The 19,369-nt window shown below is 37.5% G+C and overlaps 1 protein-coding gene across 6 annotated transcripts; it reads left to right on the forward strand.

The window, feature by feature from the left end:
* The first annotated feature begins 1,019 nt into the window (after window positions 1-1,019).
* On the forward strand, window positions 1,020-18,537 carry LOC114312750 (protein DETOXIFICATION 42). 6 transcript variants are annotated; one of them, XM_082893168.1, is made up of 14 exons: window positions 1,020-1,503; window positions 2,128-2,249; window positions 3,802-4,011; window positions 4,167-4,318; window positions 8,132-8,267; window positions 9,310-9,406; window positions 9,527-9,627; window positions 10,005-10,168; window positions 16,156-16,227; window positions 16,314-16,430; window positions 16,530-16,625; window positions 16,892-17,013; window positions 17,241-17,302; window positions 17,879-18,537. In XM_082893168.1, the coding sequence occupies exons 1-13, from the start codon at window positions 1,427-1,429 to the stop codon at window positions 17,281-17,283; spliced, it is 1,509 nt and encodes a 502-aa protein (XP_082749294.1). In that variant the 5' UTR covers window positions 1,020-1,426; the 3' UTR covers window positions 17,284-17,302; window positions 17,879-18,537. The 6 variants fall into 6 exon arrangements, with proteins under 6 accessions (XP_082749294.1, XP_082749295.1, XP_082749296.1 ...); XM_082893169.1 differs by having other exon boundaries at window positions 18,274-18,537; XM_082893170.1 differs by having other exon boundaries at window positions 17,889-18,204.
* Window positions 18,538-19,369: the final 832 nt, after the last annotated feature.

Raw genomic sequence — 19,369 nt, forward strand, 5'->3', positions numbered from 1 at the left:
CACTCCGAATAACCTGAAAACACAATGACAGTGAGCTACCCAGTGGGTGTTGGCCGGAATACCCTCCGACGGTCAAGTTAACACACTCAGAGAGAAAGAAAGAGACGGGAGACAAAAGGATAGGTAGCTTTGATAATCAGAAGTTCCAGGCCTATGCATGGAGGTGCAACACCGCTTATATAGTTTCTACGCGCTCCTCTCTATCCGTCTTCCTCTTGACGCGTGGATATGTTCTCCTCTTACCTTCTTCTACGTGTAAGATCAAATACTGCCAAACACCAAATGGCAAAACTACCTAACGGTATTAACATGTACAAACGACGGAATTTTCTTCTTGCAAACCAAACATGCCACATAACACTTCTTACCGAGCTGTGCCCAGCGTGGCGCCATAACCCTTCCTTGGGATCGCACTACCTACTCGGTCCCATCGATCAAATTGGAGTGTGGGCTCAACCGAGCTCCACATTCCACAATGAGCTCTTGCTCGATCGAACCTGGTCTTTTAAGGACAAATTTCATTCGACTTAGCACAACACACATCTCCAGATCGGGCTAGTGCCTCAGACTTGTCCCAACTTGCCCAGGCTAAAACCTCGCTCCAATGCGTATCTTACATCTAACCAAGCAAAAATCTTGACTCGGGCCCTAACTAGCTCGGCCTGTACCAGGTCATAAATCTCCCTCTTAAAATTCATAATCAAATAAGTTTTTTCTTTTTCTAAACTCATTTAAAAAATTTATCTTTTAAAATATAATTTCACTTTTAAATTATAATTTTAAAACTAAACCAAATCAAAATTGTTGATAATTATTTTATTTTTTTTCTTATAAAAATTAAAAAAAATTATTTCAAATAAAATATTTTAATCACAAACTAAAATAATTAAAAAAAATTATAAAATTATAAAATCAACTCACATTCAAAATGAAGGTCTAATATTTGAAAAAGTCTTACAGTCAATATAATATTATAAAAATTGTCATCAAATTTATACTATACACAAAAATTCATATTCAACTGACTGACGATAAAGACTTGGCGACTTTCACAACCGAGGGAGGTTTTATATGAACGGTTGGGTCTACATGGTTGGTTGTACGATACATCCCACTTCACATATATTTGTTTTTTTTTTTTTTCTTTATTGGTATAATACATGTCTATTTGCTTTACTGTTAGCATTTATTCATTTGGTTTTTGCAGTATTCTACTATCTTTCCAAGTAGGCCTTCCGGGTTCTTTCTTGTTTTATATGGGGAGAATTTTGAATTGACCAATTTATTGGCCTTTAACATGTGGTTCTCGAGGGTAAAGATGATGTCTGTATAGCTTTATTTTGTGAAATTTTGGTGTTATTTTGTTAGGGTTATGGGATCTTGATTGTAATTGCTTCATGTGGAGGAGGGCTTCTTCTTCCAACTGATGGCTGTAGATGCTATTTTGTATATGAGAAAGAGTGTTGACAAGATGCCTCTGTGGGTTTTCTTCAAGAACACCAGGCATCATCTATCATTCTATATATTGTTGCTTTTGGATTTCTTTATTTTCCCCCCCCACATATTGAATCTCCATGAGTTTTAGGTCTTTTGGCTTAATATTAGGGGTGGATTTATGTAGTTATGCAGTGAAAAGTAACCTTTTTGCAAATTCAAATTGTTTCTGTTTTAAATAGTTTGAATAATATAACTATGTGCATTAGATGCATATTTGTTTGTTTTTGTTTCTGTGTGTAATTATCTATATCCCAGCAATTTTTATTTTTATTTTTATCAATATGTGCATATAGGCTTTTATTATTCTCATTGTTAATTACTATATCTCCAACCCTTAACTCAAGCCTATATCAAATTTAAATTAGGGTAAAAATCACAACAAAAATCTCTCCACTTCTTGACTCAAACTTATATCAAATTGAGTTTTAGTCAATCGAGGGAGACTCAAAATTTTTTTTAAGTTATTTTGTAGCTTTCAAGTTTACAAGTATGCCATCACTTAAGCTTTTACTCAAATTTTAGTAATATTTAACGGCTGGAGATGGCCTACGGAGTAAAAAGATTTTTTTATTTCATTATTATTTTTTTTATTTTTGAAGTTAATGGGTGGTTATACAACATTTTGTTTAGAGATGTCTTCAAGAAGGATGAACTGGGTCTGGATATAGCAACTATTGCATTCCCGGCAGCGCTAGCTTTAACAGCAGACCCCATAGCTTCTCTAATCGACACAGCTTTCATTGGCCATATAGGTATGTCGTTCGTTGTTATTTTGTTCTGTGTTTTAGTTGATCCTAGTTGACATTACATGCATGTTGATAAATGTGAAGCTATGAATATGTTTCTCTCTCCATTGGTCTATGATATACTTGTCTAACTAGAAGAGTAATTTGAGTTCCACTTCCATATATGCCCTGGTTGCTTCAATGAGATTACACAGAACAAGAAATTAAATTTTGGAATTTGGAACTTTTTTCTTGGTATGTGGAAGTTTGGATATATAAGACTAGCAGACCAATGTTCCAAGTTTTAATTTAAATGGGCATTAATCTATTGAGTTCTAGCCTGTAATCTCATAATGTTATTGAAATAATATAAAGGGTAGAGGTTTATAATTTTACAAGAATTCAAAATGTCTCTTAAAAAATGGTGCATAAATGTTCACATGTTGTCAACCACTCTTTTTTCGCGGATCTTGACTTGAGAACCTTTTTTTATATATTTATTTTAGAGAGCTTATTTAAATTGGAGGGTCCCTTTTCAACTTATTTATCATCGTCAAAACGCATTTACTAGACACAATTTTTTGAAAGCTGGTTTAGCAACCATTATTTCGCATTGTATTGTTGGAATAAAATAATATTTAAAAACCAAACCAAACCAAGCCTTAAGTTCTATAAAATGGGTTAGCTGCATGAATCCTTCTTCTCCATTTGACTTTATCCAAGGTCATTTTGTTAGTCAAATTAAGGAGATTCATATCTCTATTTATTAACACTAGTCCACATTAATCTAGATCTACCCCTTCCCTTAATACTACCATCTACCGTCACTATATCGCATCTCTTCTCTACTGTCTTTGTTGGTCTCCGTTGTATATAACCAAACCATCTCAAGCTATTCTCTCTCAACTTATCTTCTATTAGTACTACTCCTACCCATTCTCGAAATAATATTTAGAGCACAGTAAAAAAATCCAAAATATGTGCTGCAGGCGTGATTGCTAACGACGTTTTCAATAGAACATTGAGAGAAGAAAGAGGAAAGAAAAATAAAATAGAGAGTTCTAATGGCTCAGTGTTGGCATATATATATATATATATATGTATGTATAATGTAAAAAGTGTAAGCGTGGTTAACAACCACACTTTCTTCACAAAAAAGGCTAAAAATTGGCTGAAAACGTAGGCGCTAAGAACAAATTTCAGAAGGCATGGTTAGCATCCATGCTCTCAGCAAAATACATATTTTTTTTTGGATTTTTTTATTGCACTCTTAGATATTATTTTATTTAGGCAAAAGAAGGTAGAAATCGTGTTTAACAAACACGCTTTCACATGGTTTGGTAAATAAGTTAAAAGGAGGCCCTTTGGTCTAAATAAGTTTTGTAAAAACATAATCGGGTCAAGAATCCCCTTTTCACCCAAGTAGGTCTTGTCCATCTATCTGGTGTATATACCATGTGCTTACTGTATTAGCTTCCTACATACATTAACTTACAATATAATATAATTGAAAATTAAGTTATTTATTTCCATATCCTAATTAATCTTTGTTTTCCGCTTTACTTCATCATCCATATAGGTCCCGTGGAGCTTGCTGCAGTAGGAGTTGCTATTGCTATTTTTAATCAAGCATCGAAGATTGCGATCTTCCCACTTGTTAGTGTTACAACTTCTTTTGTTGCTGAGGAAGATGCAGTTGGAAGTTTGATTCATAAAGAGAATGATATTGAAATACCCGAAAGGAGTTTTTCGGGAGATGGTGAAAAGGAAGAGTTGATACCAAGAGTTGGTATGCTTCACTTCTTCTTTTGTCTTATTTTTTTAAAGGGCTGCTTGGTATGCAAATAAATTGCATTCTTATGGGACCTTCACTATACATGAGTTTCCAAATTATATTGTTGATTTTAAGTTTTAACATTATTTGGCTTTGTGGTGATAAAGCAGATACATACAAGTCTCCAACCAGTGCTAATGAGAGAAGGCATATTCCTTCCGCTTCATCAGCTTTGGTTATTGGAGCTGTTCTTGGCCTTTTCCAAGCTTTATTTCTAATTGTTGCTGCAAAACCAATATTGGAGTACATGGGCATTGAATCTGTAAGTGTTATTTTGTATTATTAGAGTTACTTGAATTCAGTTGCTTGTTTTGTAAAGATTGATTTGGTTTTAATCGAAGGCGCTTGAGGAGAAAATGAAGGGCTTAGCACATAAATACAAATTTGGTGATGATAGAAACTGTAAACAAATCCAAAGCAAATGAGTTTTGGAAAATCAGATCATTCGTCATTGTTGTTCTCATCAACTGAGTTAGGTTTAGACCTCGCATTTTAAATTCACATGTGAACTATGAAACTGCATAGCACATATCAACTCACAGGAGCTTCTTTTAAGCCAGTTGAAATTCTCCCATGACCATCGTCTTGTTTTTTAGTGGAGTTTGGTTTAATGCTATGTAACTGCCAATTTCGTTTGGTTTCAAGATATGTAGGGATATCAGATTGATATTGATTTTTTGGTACATTAGGGGCCGTGGCTTGGATTGATATTGAATTTGTGAAGAACAATAGAGGATCCTATAGTTTTGTCATATGCTAGTCCTCACTTTGTAAGAATTTATGTATGAATTTATGTATTATTGATTGATTGTGTGTTGATTTTCTGTATATTACAAATGGTTCCTTATATAGATGTAGGTGTAGTGGATGGTGGTGGTAGGTGAGTGTAGTAGGTGAGTGTGTGGTAGGTGATGGTAAGTGTGTGGTAGGTGATGGTAAATTTTAACAGCCCCCCGCAAACTCAAGGAGGATAGAAACTAACCAACTTGAGTTTGGAGAGAGTAACAAAACAAGAAAATACATAAAAAATAACAAAGGATAGGAGACACTGTATGGTCGTGTCAGACCATTGGTGAAGACACTGGATGGTGGTGCCATAACATTGTAGAGGACACTGTATGGGGGTGTCATAACGTTGTAGAGGACACTGTATGGTGGTGTCATAACGGTGTAGAGGACACTGGATGGCGGTGTCAGACCGATATAGAAGACAGTTTAAGGGGTCATGTCGGACCGTTGTAGCAGATAATGTTGTGACAGTTTACGGAGTCTTGCTGGACCGTTGTAGAAACTAACCGGAATCAATGTCGGGACAGTTTACAGAGTCTTGTCGGACCCTTAAAAAGTCGCACCCTCAAAAGGTGTGCCCAATCTTTCAAAAGGCGTGCCATCAAAAGGCGTGCCCAATCCATAAAAAGGCGTGCCAGATATGATGGCGAGGCACGTGAGTGCCTTGGCTGGCGCGCCCGTTTGTCGTCTAGCGTCAAGTGGCGCGCGACACGCGTGGCTGCCTCGGCTATTTAACCAAGACGGAGGCTGAGGCTGAGGCTGAGGCAGAAGCTGAGACAGAAAAACTGAGAGAAACCTCTGAAAAGTTCTTCGTTTTGCTGAGAAAGATACTCTGTAAACACTCTGTAACCAACCCGTCTCTGAAACACTCAGTAACATGGCCTCTTCTTCCCGTCCAGCTAACCAGAATATGGCCTCCTCTTCCCGTGGGCTGCTTACGCTCTTTCCAGAACTGAATGAGTCCACAAGAGAAATAACTGGTGCGGTGGCCAGTGAACCTCAACCAAACACCTCTGTGTTTGCTCCGTTGAACTTTCCGATGCGGTCGGTGGAGCAAAAAATGGCGGTGCAAACTGATATTGAGGCCAATCAGTATACTCTGAAGTCATGCGTGGAAACCATGACTGCGGTCACAAATTTGTTACACCGGCTGCAGAGCAGGACAAATGAGGTGCAACAGTTAAACTCCCAGCTGGCTCTGCTCCAACGCATGTATAAGGATGCGCGAGCAGAGATAAGTGTGCTAAAGGCAGAAAACAAAGAGCTGAAGCGGAAGGCCACCGTGATGTTCCGATTCGGAGGTCCGCCATATGCGGCAGTGGAGGAGCAGGGAGGAGGCAACTTGCTTGGTGGTCTAGGAAGCACGGAGGCAACACCGTCAAGGGCCGCGCAGGACGGAGGCAAGAAAAAGAGACCAGCGGCAGAGTAGGTCGGTGGGTGGCCGTCTGCAGAAAAGAAAACAAATCTGTTGGTGTTGTGATGGTGATCTTGTGTGGTTTTTTTTTTTTTTTTTTTTTTTTTTTTTTTTTTTTTTTTTTTTTTTGTAACTGTGATCGGGGTTGATCCCTGAGAGGAATAAAATAAGGTAAGGTTTAGTGTGTAAATCTTTATCACACGGATTGGTGAAAAACAGCAATGTTGTTTGGAAATTTTTTTTTTTTTATTTTTTTTTTATTTTTTTATTTTTTTTAATAAGAATAATAATAATAATAAGAATAAGAATAATAATATATTAAGGTAGAAAGCGTTTGGGATGAGGGAATCGGTCAGGAGAGTGCAAAAGGTAACAGAAGATAGGTTGGAAAAGTGACAAAGTAGTGGGTGAGGCTAGTGGGTGTCCTTGAGTGGAGAGAGAGAGAGTGCCTGAGGCTATCCACAGAACAAGGGTGTCCACCTCAACCAACTCACTCATTTCCTTTTGTTTTATTTTCAAAAGCAGGAATAATAGAATAGAGTACAAATCGCCGGCGAGGAGTCCCGTGGGGCAATTTGAAGTTGAATGTCCGTACAAATCGTATGGTGCCCAGAGAGCGATGGTTGTTTGGAATCGAGTCTCAGCCAAGCCTGGCCACTCCCGCTCCAGTGTAGCAGGCGCACCATATGGTAAGGGTTTCTTCTTCTCAACTTCCACCAAACTACCCTGAGCCAAGAGATCGAACGTCTTGCCCATCTTGGCCTGTTGATAGTAGAGCACGATGAGGTATTGATTGGCGACAGTGAAGCCAGAGAGATGATCGTCGGCTGTCGTGGCATCGTAGATGTCCTCGTAGACGACGAAGGCGGGGCCGCTGGTGTCCTTGTTGGTGCCGATGCGAATCTGGCGAATGGCGCCGCACTTGCCGAAGATAGCGTACATCTCTTTGCTGGAGATGGTGAAGGGAAGGTGTTGGACGATGAGGTTGGCCATGCCGAAGGTGGCTGCGATGGTGCCGGTAGTGTGTGTGTCCAGCCGTTGATCAGAGTGAAGGAACTGCAGCGACGGGTTAAGGTCAACAGTGGTGGTAGTACTCGAAGAAATTTTAAGGTATGTGTACAATTGTCTGGCGGGTTAGGTTGAGGTCCGGCGGACGGCTAAGGTGAGGTTGCCGCCCGCCGGTGAAGCGAAAATATTAGGTTCTAAACCCGCTCTGATACCATGTAAGAATTTATGTATGAATTTATGTATTATTGATTGATTGTGTGTTGATTTTCTGTATATTACAAATGGTTCCTTATATAGATGTAGGTGTAGTGGATGGTGGTGGTAGGTGAGTGTAGTAGGTGAGTGTGTGGTAGGTGATGGTAAATTTTAACACACTTGTTCAACAAAAAAAAAAAAAAAAAAAAAAGGAAAAAAAAGAAGAAGAAATGCTAGTCCTCACCTTTATACGTGACAAATCCTACTCCCCTGACTAGTAGCATTGTGTCTTTAAAAGAAATATATTTGTCCTTAGAATGTAGATGGATTATTTTCCTTATCCTTCTTTTCTTTTACCTTACTGATTCCAAGATTCAATGGAGCCGAATTTCTGAAAGGGTATAATGATACTGTTATTTTGATTTCCACTATTCTATTTCATGTCTGAGAGACCAGAACTATTTAAAGTTGGGAGTTTAAGACCAAGCACTCCACTATCTGGTTGAATTGGTTTGAATTGTTATTGGCATATACTTCTTAAATCCAAATTTTGAAGATGCTGAAGTTGAAGCTGAATACTGGCACGACTATCATCACATGTTCTTGCTATGTATTGTTTACTATTATTAACTAATAAATATTAACTGTTGTACTTTTTTGTCCATTTAGGATTCTCCAATGCTAAATCCAGCAAGACAATACTTGACATTGAGGTCGCTCGGTGCTCCTGCCGTTCTTCTCTCTTTGGCCATGCAAGGGGTCTTTCGAGGATTTAAGGATACAAAAACTCCTTTATATGCAACCTGTAAACAAGCCTTTCTCTTTCTATATTTATTTATTTTTCCTTCTTGGTTTAAGTAGTGGGCAAAGCTTTACCTTCTGCAAGTATTACTGATTTCTATTGATTTTGATGTGTTAGTGACCAAATCAACATGACTTGTTGAGAATGCAGTTGGATGTTCTATGGATTTAGAAATTGAAACATGTTTGTCATTGCTTTGACTTCAAAACAAGTCTGTATATGTTGCACATAGATTATCAGCACCAGGCTTTCAGAATAGTGTTTTTATATTTTTTATTCTCTTCTTTTTTTTTTGGGTGTTGGTTCGATTGTAGAGAGTCGGACTTGTACGTCATATTATTCTGTAAACAAAATGGAACCTTTGGTCTTCATGGTGTGTCTGGAATCACCCTGAATCAATAGAAAACATTTTACAATTTTTGAGGACATTTTAATCACCACTCAATGAATTTAAAAAGAGGTCATTTTGGGATGATGATGACATGTATGCCTCCATAATCCTTTCCTTCATTATCTTGTGATATAATGAACATTACCAGGCATGCCTTGGGGTTCTAGTAATTTTGATAATTCTTTCATCTTGGTCTATTATAATTATGATGGTATTTCTATTATGGGTAAAAGTGGCATGTCAACCGTACAATTGGTGGATCACTTATACAGATCAATTGGACCAAGGGGAAAGGTTGCTTACCTACTGCCTCTCCTGCATCCTACTATAAGTGGGAGCCTTGTGCACTGGGTGCAACTTCGTTTGTGGTTTACAGTTCTTAAATTCTTATTATATATATATGTTAAAAAATTGAATCTTGGATGACCAAAGTGACATGGAGCCCATTCTTTAGCGACCATATGTGTATTTTATCCCAAAATATATATCAACTGTCTTCCCTATACTAGTCTATTGACTAAAAGTGTGCTCTCTTTAATATTACTGACAAGTAGTTTTGATTGTTGGGTAATTGTTGAACATGAATATATATATATATATATATTAATGGACTTTTGATATTGCATCTGATTGACTTTTTCTGGTTATACGCAGTGCTAGGAGATGGAGCAAACATCATTTTGGATCCAATATTTATCTTCGTATTCCGTATGGGTGTTAGTGGTGCAGCTATTGCGCATGTTATTTCCCAGTAAGTTTAATCTTTCTTCCAATCATGTTTCATCTACCAGTTTTGCCAAAAATATATTGTCAGAGGCATTGCATCTCTTGGTGCCTTCATTGCTCGTCATTTGTTTTATGGTATTTGCAGGTACTTAATCTCCCTCGTACTCTTGTGGAGATTAATGGGACAAGTTGATCTCTTACCCCCAAGTATCAAAGATCTACAATTTAGTCGGTTTCTTAAAAATGGTGAGGGTTCATAATTGCTCCCTGCTATTGTAGTCATTGCTATTCATGCGCATGATCAAACCTTCTTATCTGCTTTCTCTCACCTTGTTCTAAATTGGTGCTATCTTCTTCTTTTGAGTACATTCGTGACCACCAAAAGTTTTTAATTTTCCAAAATGGAGCCTGACTTATAACTATTTTGATTCCTTATACAAAGGGCTCAGTGCTGGAATGAGACTGAATAGCTTTTCTAATTTAGTTATTTGAATAATATGGGAATAACTTGTCCTATATAGGCACAAGTGACATTGAATAAGTTCTTTTTGGGCTGTGATATAATTTTTCTGATGAATGCACTCCCATTAACTAATGGCTTTTCATTCATTTTCTGAAATCAGGGTTTCTGTTATTGATGAGGGTAATAGCTGCAACATTCTGTGTGACTCTGGCAGCTTCCATGGCTGCAAGGCTGGGATCAACATCCATGGCTGCATTTCAGATTTGCTTGCAGGTTTGGCTGGCAGCCTCTTTGCTTGCCGACGGGTTAGCTGTTGCTGGACAAGTAAGAATTTTTTTTTCCTCCCAGATTGTTTTTAAGTTTGATGCAATAGCCATGGTGTACATTGATGCCATTCTTAATACATTTAATAATAACAAGAAAATAAGTGCACTTCTGCAAGGAACAAAAGTCATGAAAAAGTACGGAGCGATTCTTTAGTCTGACAAAAACATATTATAGTGAAAATACACAATGGATACTCAATCCGGCCTACAGAGTGTCAGTAGACTTGGTAATGAAAATACCTACCAATTAAATTTATTTGCGAGTGTGTGAATGTATTAACCATGATAATAATGTGAGTAAATTGTGCACAATATGAACACACATATTTTTTACATGAAACCCTTTTGAAGGGTAAAACTGATCAAGATAATCCACTGTATGAAAGGGATTAATACAAGATTCAAGGCAGAAGTCTTGCAGCTAGTACCTCATATGCATTCTCAATCTTGGTTTTTGTAGTCCACAACAATCCACTTGTTTTCACTCTAATTCCATTGACCTCCTGTCAGTCTTCATTCCTTGAGTGGCATCAACCTTCCGTCAGCCAAATAACACGAATTTTGATTCCCACGACAAACAGCTTCTTTTCTTTTTTTTTGGTACATCAGAAAGTAAACAAAGCTAGGCTCTTTCTCTAGAGAGCCCTATCATATCAGCTGCCAGGTAGCTTCGGATCTCGGCTGGTGGATCATTCACCACCAGAATATCTTCAGGTTGCTCAGCTCCAAGTTTGGCCAAAGCATTGGCACACAGGTTCCCTTCCTTGAATACATGTTGTATGGTGCACTCACAACCCCTGAAGATGATCTTGGCATCTTCCAGCAACCTTTTTAAATGGAAATTTGTCTGCTACATCTACTTCCATCAGTTGCACCACCTGCTGTGCATCAGTTTCGATGACCACTCCATGCATCCCTTCCTGTAATATCACTGTTAGACCCTTGTAGAGAGCCCACAGCTGTCTCCAAACTGGTGCCACTGTCCATCTTCCCATAGCAGCCACAAACCCAGCTGCCTGTTTCATCTCTGAAGATTCCACCAAATCCTCCTCCATCTGCCAGTCTTCTACTGCCATTCACATTAAGTTTGAGTTTGCCTGCAGGAGGTAATACCCAGTGAATCAGTTTAAATGCAGGCCTGGGATTAATAATAGAAACTTTAAAAGCCCAGTCAATATCTCTTGAATAATCAAGAATGAATTTTAGACTGTCATTACAGTTAGGAGAGATATTATCAAAAACAAAAGAGTTCCTGTTTTTCCAGATTTTGCATAAAGTCACAATGAACACAGAGGACCAAGTGGCATGGTCATTAAAGTGACTTTTATTTTTAGAGTTTGAAAGAAGCCACTGTTGCCAAGTCTGCTTGGTCATATCAATATACCAGTTTCTACCACACAAAGCCAACCATACTTCTTTAGCTTTCTAACAGCCTTTAAATAGATGTTGCATATCTTCCACCCACAGCAGTGAGGACAGATGGGATCAGGGCAGAACCTCCTTTTCATCCTCATTTGGTTAGTTAACAATTTTCCATGTAAGACTAGCCACATGAAACTTTTAAGTTTCTGTGGTAGTCTCAATTTCCAGAGCCAACCCCAATATGCTTCACCCCTTTGAGGACCAATGATTAGATCATAGGCAGAGGCCACAAAGAATTCACCACATTGAGTTCCTCTCCAATTAGGACTATCCAAGAGAGAGTTAACAGGAGGTTGAGTGTTCAAGACAACAGTGGCGATACTGGGAGGTAGCATCAAACTGATTTTTGCCTCATCCCATCCTCCTTGATCATTCAAATACTCAACCACTGAACCAAGGCTTGCAGCAGATGTATGGATGGATTGGGGTGGATTGGGCATGTCATCCTCAAAGGATTTATCCCCACACCACCAATCTTTCCAAATATCTACCAAAGCACCATTGCCAATATTCCACTTCACCCCTTTTCTAAGGATATGCCTGGTTTGAAGAATGCTCCTCCACACAAAGGAAGCATTCTTCTTTGTAGGCCAATTATAAAAGGGGGTGTTGCTCAAGTACTTGTTTCTAAGGACAGTACACCATAAGCTATCCTCTTAATTCAAGAGTTTCCAACCAAGTTTAGCCAGCAAGGCCAAATTTTGGTCTCTAGCTTTCTTTAAACCAAACCCACCCTCAATCTTAGGCTTACAAACCATATTCCACTTAACCAAGTGGACTTTCCTTCTGTCTGGGGTATCACCCCATAAGAAATTTCTGTTGAGTCTATCAATCTCATCACACATTTTCTTTGGGACAGCAGTAGTTTGCTTAGTATATGCAAGGATGGCAGAGTTCACAGCTTGAATAAGAGTAGTTCTACCAGCCAGAAAAAGCACTTTGGTTTTCCACCCAGCTAAGTTCTTTTGCATTTTCTCAAGAATATGGGTGAAATGCTCTCTAGTAACTCTCCCATGCTGAAGAGGGACTCCCAGATACTTCTCTAAATCAGAAGTTAAGGGAATGCCACACTTAGCACTCAAATCTCTGGCAACTCTTCTATCAATATTAGAAGACACAAACACCTTGGATTTGTGGGTATTGATTTTAAGCCCAGAAATCTCTCAAAATTCTTCCAAAGTGGTCATAATTGTATTGCAATTTCGCATATCCGCTTTTCTTTACAGCATTAAATCATCAGCAAAAAAGAGATAGGTTAGGCATGGGCCCCCTCGAGAGGGTTTAATGCCTTTCCATGTCTTTTTTGCAACTTTAACACTAATCATGTTAGACAGCCGCTCCATGCACAACACAAACAAATAGGGAGAAAGAGGATCTCCCTGCCTTAATCCCTTCTTAGGTTTAAATTCCTCCAAAGGTTCACCATTCCACAAAATAGCTGTGCTCACAGTAGTTACACAACACATAATCATATCAATGAGGTTCTTATCAAACCCAAACTCATCAAGGGTTTGATTCAAGAAAGTCCATGAGATATTATCATAAGCTTTTTCCAAGTCGATTTTGAGAATCATACCTCCCACTTTCCCTTTCTTAGACTTTAAAGTATGGATAATTTCTTGAGAGATAATAATATTATCAGTTGTGGATCGGCCAGGAACAAAGCTACTTTGGTTAGGTCTCACAAGATTGCAAAGAAGAGGTCTAATTCTACTAACCAGAATTTTTGCTATGATCTTGTAGGTCACATTGCACAAACTGATGGGCCGAAATTGTTTAATAATCTCAGGGTTTTCAATTTTGGGAATAAGCGCAACCAGGGTTCTATTAATGGTAGCCTATGTTACATGGACTCTTCAAAATAAATCAAGTACCCGTGTCGGACACCCGACACTCGGACAAGGGTATGGGATATGTGTCGGATACTTTTCAACGGATACTTCTTATATAATTGTATATAACACTATTATTATATGTACATATTGTTGTATAATTGCTATAAATGTCATTTTGACACTATAAGTTAAATATAATACCATTTTATCTCACATATTAGATTAAAAATATAAAAATATGACATTTTTTTGCCGAGTCCGCGTATCCTTAAATTTATGATTTGATGAGTCCGACCTCTAGATACATACCCGTACCCGACACCCGTACCCGAGTCCATGTAACATAGATGGTAGCAAGAATGGAGTGGTTGTCAAACAGTTTTTGATGAATTCAAACACAGAGGGACCAAGCACATGCCAATAAGTGTGATAGAAAATAGCCTGGAAGCCATCTCGACCTGGGGCTTTGAAAGCCTTAATATTCTTCACAGCCCTCCAAACCTCCTCAATGGTGACAGTGCTCATCAACACCCTATTCTCATCACTACTAACAGTATGAGGAGCCAAATTATTCTAGTGATGCAACATGGTGGTAGTACTCTGAGTAAATAAATCAGTAAAGTAATTAGACACCATCAGTTTCAGAGCATCAGGGTTTTCAACCCAAACACCATTCTCACCTTTCAACACATCAATTTTTCTTTTCCTCCTTTTAGTCAAGGTGAGGAGATGAAAGAATTTGGTGTTTCTATTCCGTTGGATAATCCACTTAGATCTAGATTTTTGAAACCAAAGAATTTCCTCTTGGTACAGAACTTTATTATACTGATCAATGAGATCCATTTCCAACACATGAAGGTTGTGGGAATAGATATTTGTTTGGGATTTATGGATCCCTTCAATCCTCCCAAGCAACCATATTTTCCTACGAAAGATATTGCCAAAAACCTCTTTATTCCAAATGCTGGCTTTGTAAGCAAAATTATTTGACTTAGATAAAAGAGAACCTTGGTAATTATCATCATTGGTGAGTGATCAGAGACCAATTTTCCTCCACTACTGCTTGGAATTCTTCATGAGAGATCCAAGCAGCCTCAAACTTGAAAAGTTTACAAGAAGGGGTGTAAGGGGACATACCTTGAGTAAATATCATCATTGGTGAGTGATCAGAGTAAGTTCGTGGAAGGTTTCGAACCAGTCCTTCGGGAAAGCTGGTTCTCCATTCGCTATTACACGTAGCTCGGTCTAGTCTTACCATTGTGTTGGCCCATCCTTGTCTGTTATTCGTCTAGGTTAACCATGGTTCAGAACATCCCATGTCCATAAGATTGCACCGATTCATCCTATCAGCAAAAGTTTTGGTTCGCCTTTGGTCTTGGCTGCTAAGACAAGTACCTGTAAGGCATCTCTTTTCATCCTGGCTAGCAAAGTCATTAAAATCACCAGCTACCATCCAAGGTTTAGTATTATGCTTTGCAATGTGCTCCAGACTTTCCCACAGATCCTCCCTCTTACTGCTCAGCGGGCTAGCATAAACTGCGGAGAGAAGCCACTCAGGGTAATCCTGCTTGGCTATCTTGGCCGTGATAAGTTGTGAGCTTGCCTCAGTTACTCTAACATTAACAGAAGTTGGGTTCCAGATCATCCAAATACCTCCACTCCGGCCTATAGGATCAACATGAGCTGAAGTTGTAAATCCCATCTGGTTGAAAAACATACCCATGGAAGCTAGTTCCACCTTTGTCTCTCCATAAGAACCAGCATATCTGGCTTGTAAAAAAATACATAAGAACCTTTGTCTCTCCATATCTAGCTGCGTTTAAACTTTTTGTTCCCTGCACCTCTACAATTCCAGATGAGCAAATCCATATGGGTAGTGATGTGGTTAGGTAAAGGGTTCCGGTCATCAATCCCCAGATGCCCCTTTGCTGTCTTGAGGTTGTCCTCCTTCGATTGCGTGGCCGCAATCAGTATCATGTGCCTTTCCTGTCCCACTTCGATCTGTCTCCATGGTTGTATTTAGCACCATCCTCTTTTGGTTCTGAGTTTGGCTCAGCCATTGTTTCATCGCTTGGATCCGAGGTACTCTTAATTTTTTTTGTGCTTCGGATCAGGTGATCTTCCTCCTCCGTTGAGCATCCATTCTCCAACCGTTGCTCACCGGAGTGCGAGATCTCAACAACGGTCATATTTGCCTACAATGTTTACTAAAGCATAAATATCCCCTTCAGACCTCACTGTACTAGAATGAGAATGAACGAGACTTTCACGTACAAACAGCTTCTTTTCAAATATCCTTTCTGCATACTAAAATTGTAGAATCTGTAAGGCTAATTACGACTAATGCTAATGGGACCATCGATTAAGGATTTTGGAGACAACAATTGAATTGAGGAATAAGTAGAAATATAGGTCTAGTTGTGCCTCTAATCTTGTTATGCTACCCAAGCATCTGACCAAATCTGTTAACAATCTATTTATTTTTTTGTTTTTTAATTTTTTTAGGTTTTGAACCTTTAGTTTTCTTGGCCCTGCCCGCCTGGTTAGAACTAATTGATTAAACCACATTTTGTTTTCTGAGTCTATGCGCAGTTGTCCTTTCTGAAATTACTGTGTATAATATCGTTTTCTTTTTGCTCTAACTTGTCTCCCATCAAATTATTGAAAACATGTCTGATTTTAAATTATCTCAATAGCTGAATATGTAGTCATTTTGATTTATTTTCAGGCTATTCTTGCAAGTGCATTTGCAAGAAAGGATCTTGACAAGGCCACAGCAACTGCATCTCGTGTGTTGCAGGTATGTTTACTTCTTTACCCAATCATTACTCAAATTCCTTTTTCGACCCTTCTAATGTTTTGCATTTTAATGGCTTGACTCTACAGTTGGGTTTGGCTTTGGGCCTCGTTCTTTCTGTCGTTGTTGCTGTTATATTACAATTTGGATCAAGATTATTTACTGATGACCCCGATGTTCTGCAAATGTTAAGATTAGGCATCCCGGTATCTCTCTCTCTCTCTGCGTCTCTAATGGAAAGATTTTTAGTAGTTTAATAGATTCAGATAATTTTGAAGCTGATTTTTTTTGGCCTTGTTCTTTAGTTTGTTGCAGGGACCCAATCCATTAATGCTTTGGCATTTGTTTTTGATGGAGTCAACTTTGGAGCATCTGATTTTGTTTATTCTGCCTACTCCATGGCAAGTCTATAACCTTTTGGCTGCTCGCTGTTATGTACCTATTTATACTGTCAAGATCTCATTGTTTTCGTTCTATAGAGCATCCATTAGGATGCTCTGAAGTTGGAGGAAAAGAAATCTGAGAATTCTTTCTTTTTCTTCCAGTCTCCAACTTGTACATGATTTGATTTTGATTTTTTTTGTTCTCCATATGCACCTTCAGAACTACACACTGTTTATACAGAATTTGCATGCGAAGATTATATTCTTCTTGTGTCCTTGTGCAGGTTTTGGTCTCAGTTGTGAGCACACTTTGCTTGTTTTTACTATCTGCAAGTTTTGGTTTTGTTGGTATATGGATCGCTTTATCCATCTTCATGAGTTTGCGTGCATTTGCTGGCTTTTGGAGGTAATTTCTCTCATTTACCATTCCATTTTCCTTTCTTTTGTTCTTCTCTTGGTTCACCGGAAAGGAAAAAATTTATAAAGAAAAATGCTGTTGATTTTCTATATCATGTTTTGAAGAAAAAAGTGCAACAATCAAAGGGAAAAAAGAAAGAAAGAAAGAAAATAAGACAGTTTTAATTTAGTGTAGACAACTGAAGCTTGCTTTAACACATACTCATGCATTTGCAGGATAGGGACTGGAACAGGTCCTTGGAGCTTTCTCAGATTATGATTGCTGCCTACAAATTTTGGTATTTATTTATGTCATTTCTCAAATTTTCAAATGTTGTCTTACAGAAGTTGCAATATAAAGGAAAGGGATTTAAAAAAAAAAAAATGGGTGAATTTTTCTACAAATGCTATAACATGGAAGCATGGCCATCTAAGTGATTGTGGCATATATGATAATACACTTCTTAACAAGTTGATATTGCGCTTAGCCTAAAATCCAAAGGAGGAAATTTTTTATCGTACCTAATGTTGTGTATTATTATATTTTATTTTTTACTTTTGTCAATTTTGGAGGAGAAAGAACTTGGACCATCCAAATAAAATACTATAGTATAAAAGCACATGATACAATATGATAGACTTGATCAGGAAAGAGTTGTTTCAGTTTAGTGTCGCACAGCATTCAAAATGGATTCATCTCATTTTCATAAGCATTGGTTGAATGTATTAACTCATTGTCATGCCTTCACAACAACTAGCAGATTGATCCAAATGATTCTCAACAATGTTATGGGGAATTTTTTTTTTTTGGGGGAAGGGGGGGGGGGGGTTTAGAAATTAATCTTTTCATGATTGTTAACCTTTGATTCTTGAAGGAGCTTCAAGAGATCGGAACGAGGGATTTGCTTTGGAAGATGGATAAAGGATGGTGATTTGGGGAGTCTTTTCTTTTTTTATCCCATTTGGCGAGTCAATACTGAGTAAATCACCATCAGTGTTTTTGGGAAGAGCTAAATCAAGGGCATGATTTTGGAATATATATATATATATATATAAGCCATCTTGTTTCAAAGTTACAGAACCCTTGTTGTTGCATAGGGAAGATGACAATATAAACATTCTTTATACTTGAATTCAGATATATCATTCTGTACTCCATTAGATTGTTCTAGTTTTATAAAGTACTTTATTTATTTTTTCCTTTTTTGATGTTATTTATTTTTTGGTTAACCTTTGATGTTATTTTGATTAGTTTGTGTCACATGTGCAGGTTGACTGGATAATTGAATATACTTTAAATGTTGGGTCACATCCATGATCCATTTAGTGGATTTGGTGACCAAAAATACCTAAAAATAGGGTAATGGCAAACTTATAATAATAGGGTTGTTGCTCATCAAAATGAGTCTTTAAAGGGTGTTGTTTGTTTGTGTTGTAATTTTATCGGATGTGATGTTCAAATTTGAATCTTATATTGTGTCCCGTCAGTGGGTACAATTTTCAATTGTGGGCCTATGAAGCCCTTTTGTTTTTAGGTAATTGTGTTTAGATTATGCATGAAAAAGATTAAATTGATCTAGGTAAAGAAAAAATATAATAAAAAAAAAAAAAAAAAAAAAAGTACAACGAGAGAGTTTAAAAAAAAGGGCAGGACACACGAGCTTCAAAAATGAAAGAATATGATAATCTAAATATGCCACATATCATGGATCCAAAAAAAAAAAAAGCCTGTAGTTCACTTTGATAATATTAATAAATAGAAGAGAAAGCCCTACACAAAATAAATAAATAAATAAATATAAAAATAAAATCTTGACACCTTTCATTGTTGCAATTAACAATGCCTAACCAAGCTCTCCTCTGCAATACCACTAAGTAAGATTGAGTCAATTTCAACCTACCATAAATATGTCCCCATGATATCTCTCTTCCTCCCCTATCTTTCTTTTTCTTTTTTCTTTTTTTATTATTTATTTTAACAAAAAGAATAAAAGGACAGAAAAAAGGAGAAATATCAATTCAGTATTTTTTTTTTTTTTTTGAAAAAAAATTCAGATCAGTGGTAAACTTACAAATATTAATAATTAAAGTAATAAATTTTTTTATTAATCTGTATTTATTTGTATAATTATTTTGTGAAACCGTTATTGAATTGTAATTTTTTCTTAAAAAACAAATCCATCAGCACCGAAAGTTGAGATGTGGGTTATGCTACTTTCTTTTCTTCAGCTTTTTCCCGCTACTTTTCATTTCTTTTACTTTGGTGAAGACAAAGGAGAATTAACAGCATAAAAAGAATATACCAAAAATTTCTATCTACTCCCTCTTCTCTTTTCCATAGGTCAACAGAGGTTTATAGCCACGTC

Source organism: Camellia sinensis, chromosome 10 (genome assembly GCF_055761805.1).
Source record: "Camellia sinensis isolate YWXY chromosome 10, ASM5576180v1, whole genome shotgun sequence".
NCBI lineage: Eukaryota > Viridiplantae > Streptophyta > Magnoliopsida > Ericales > Theaceae > Camellia > Camellia sinensis.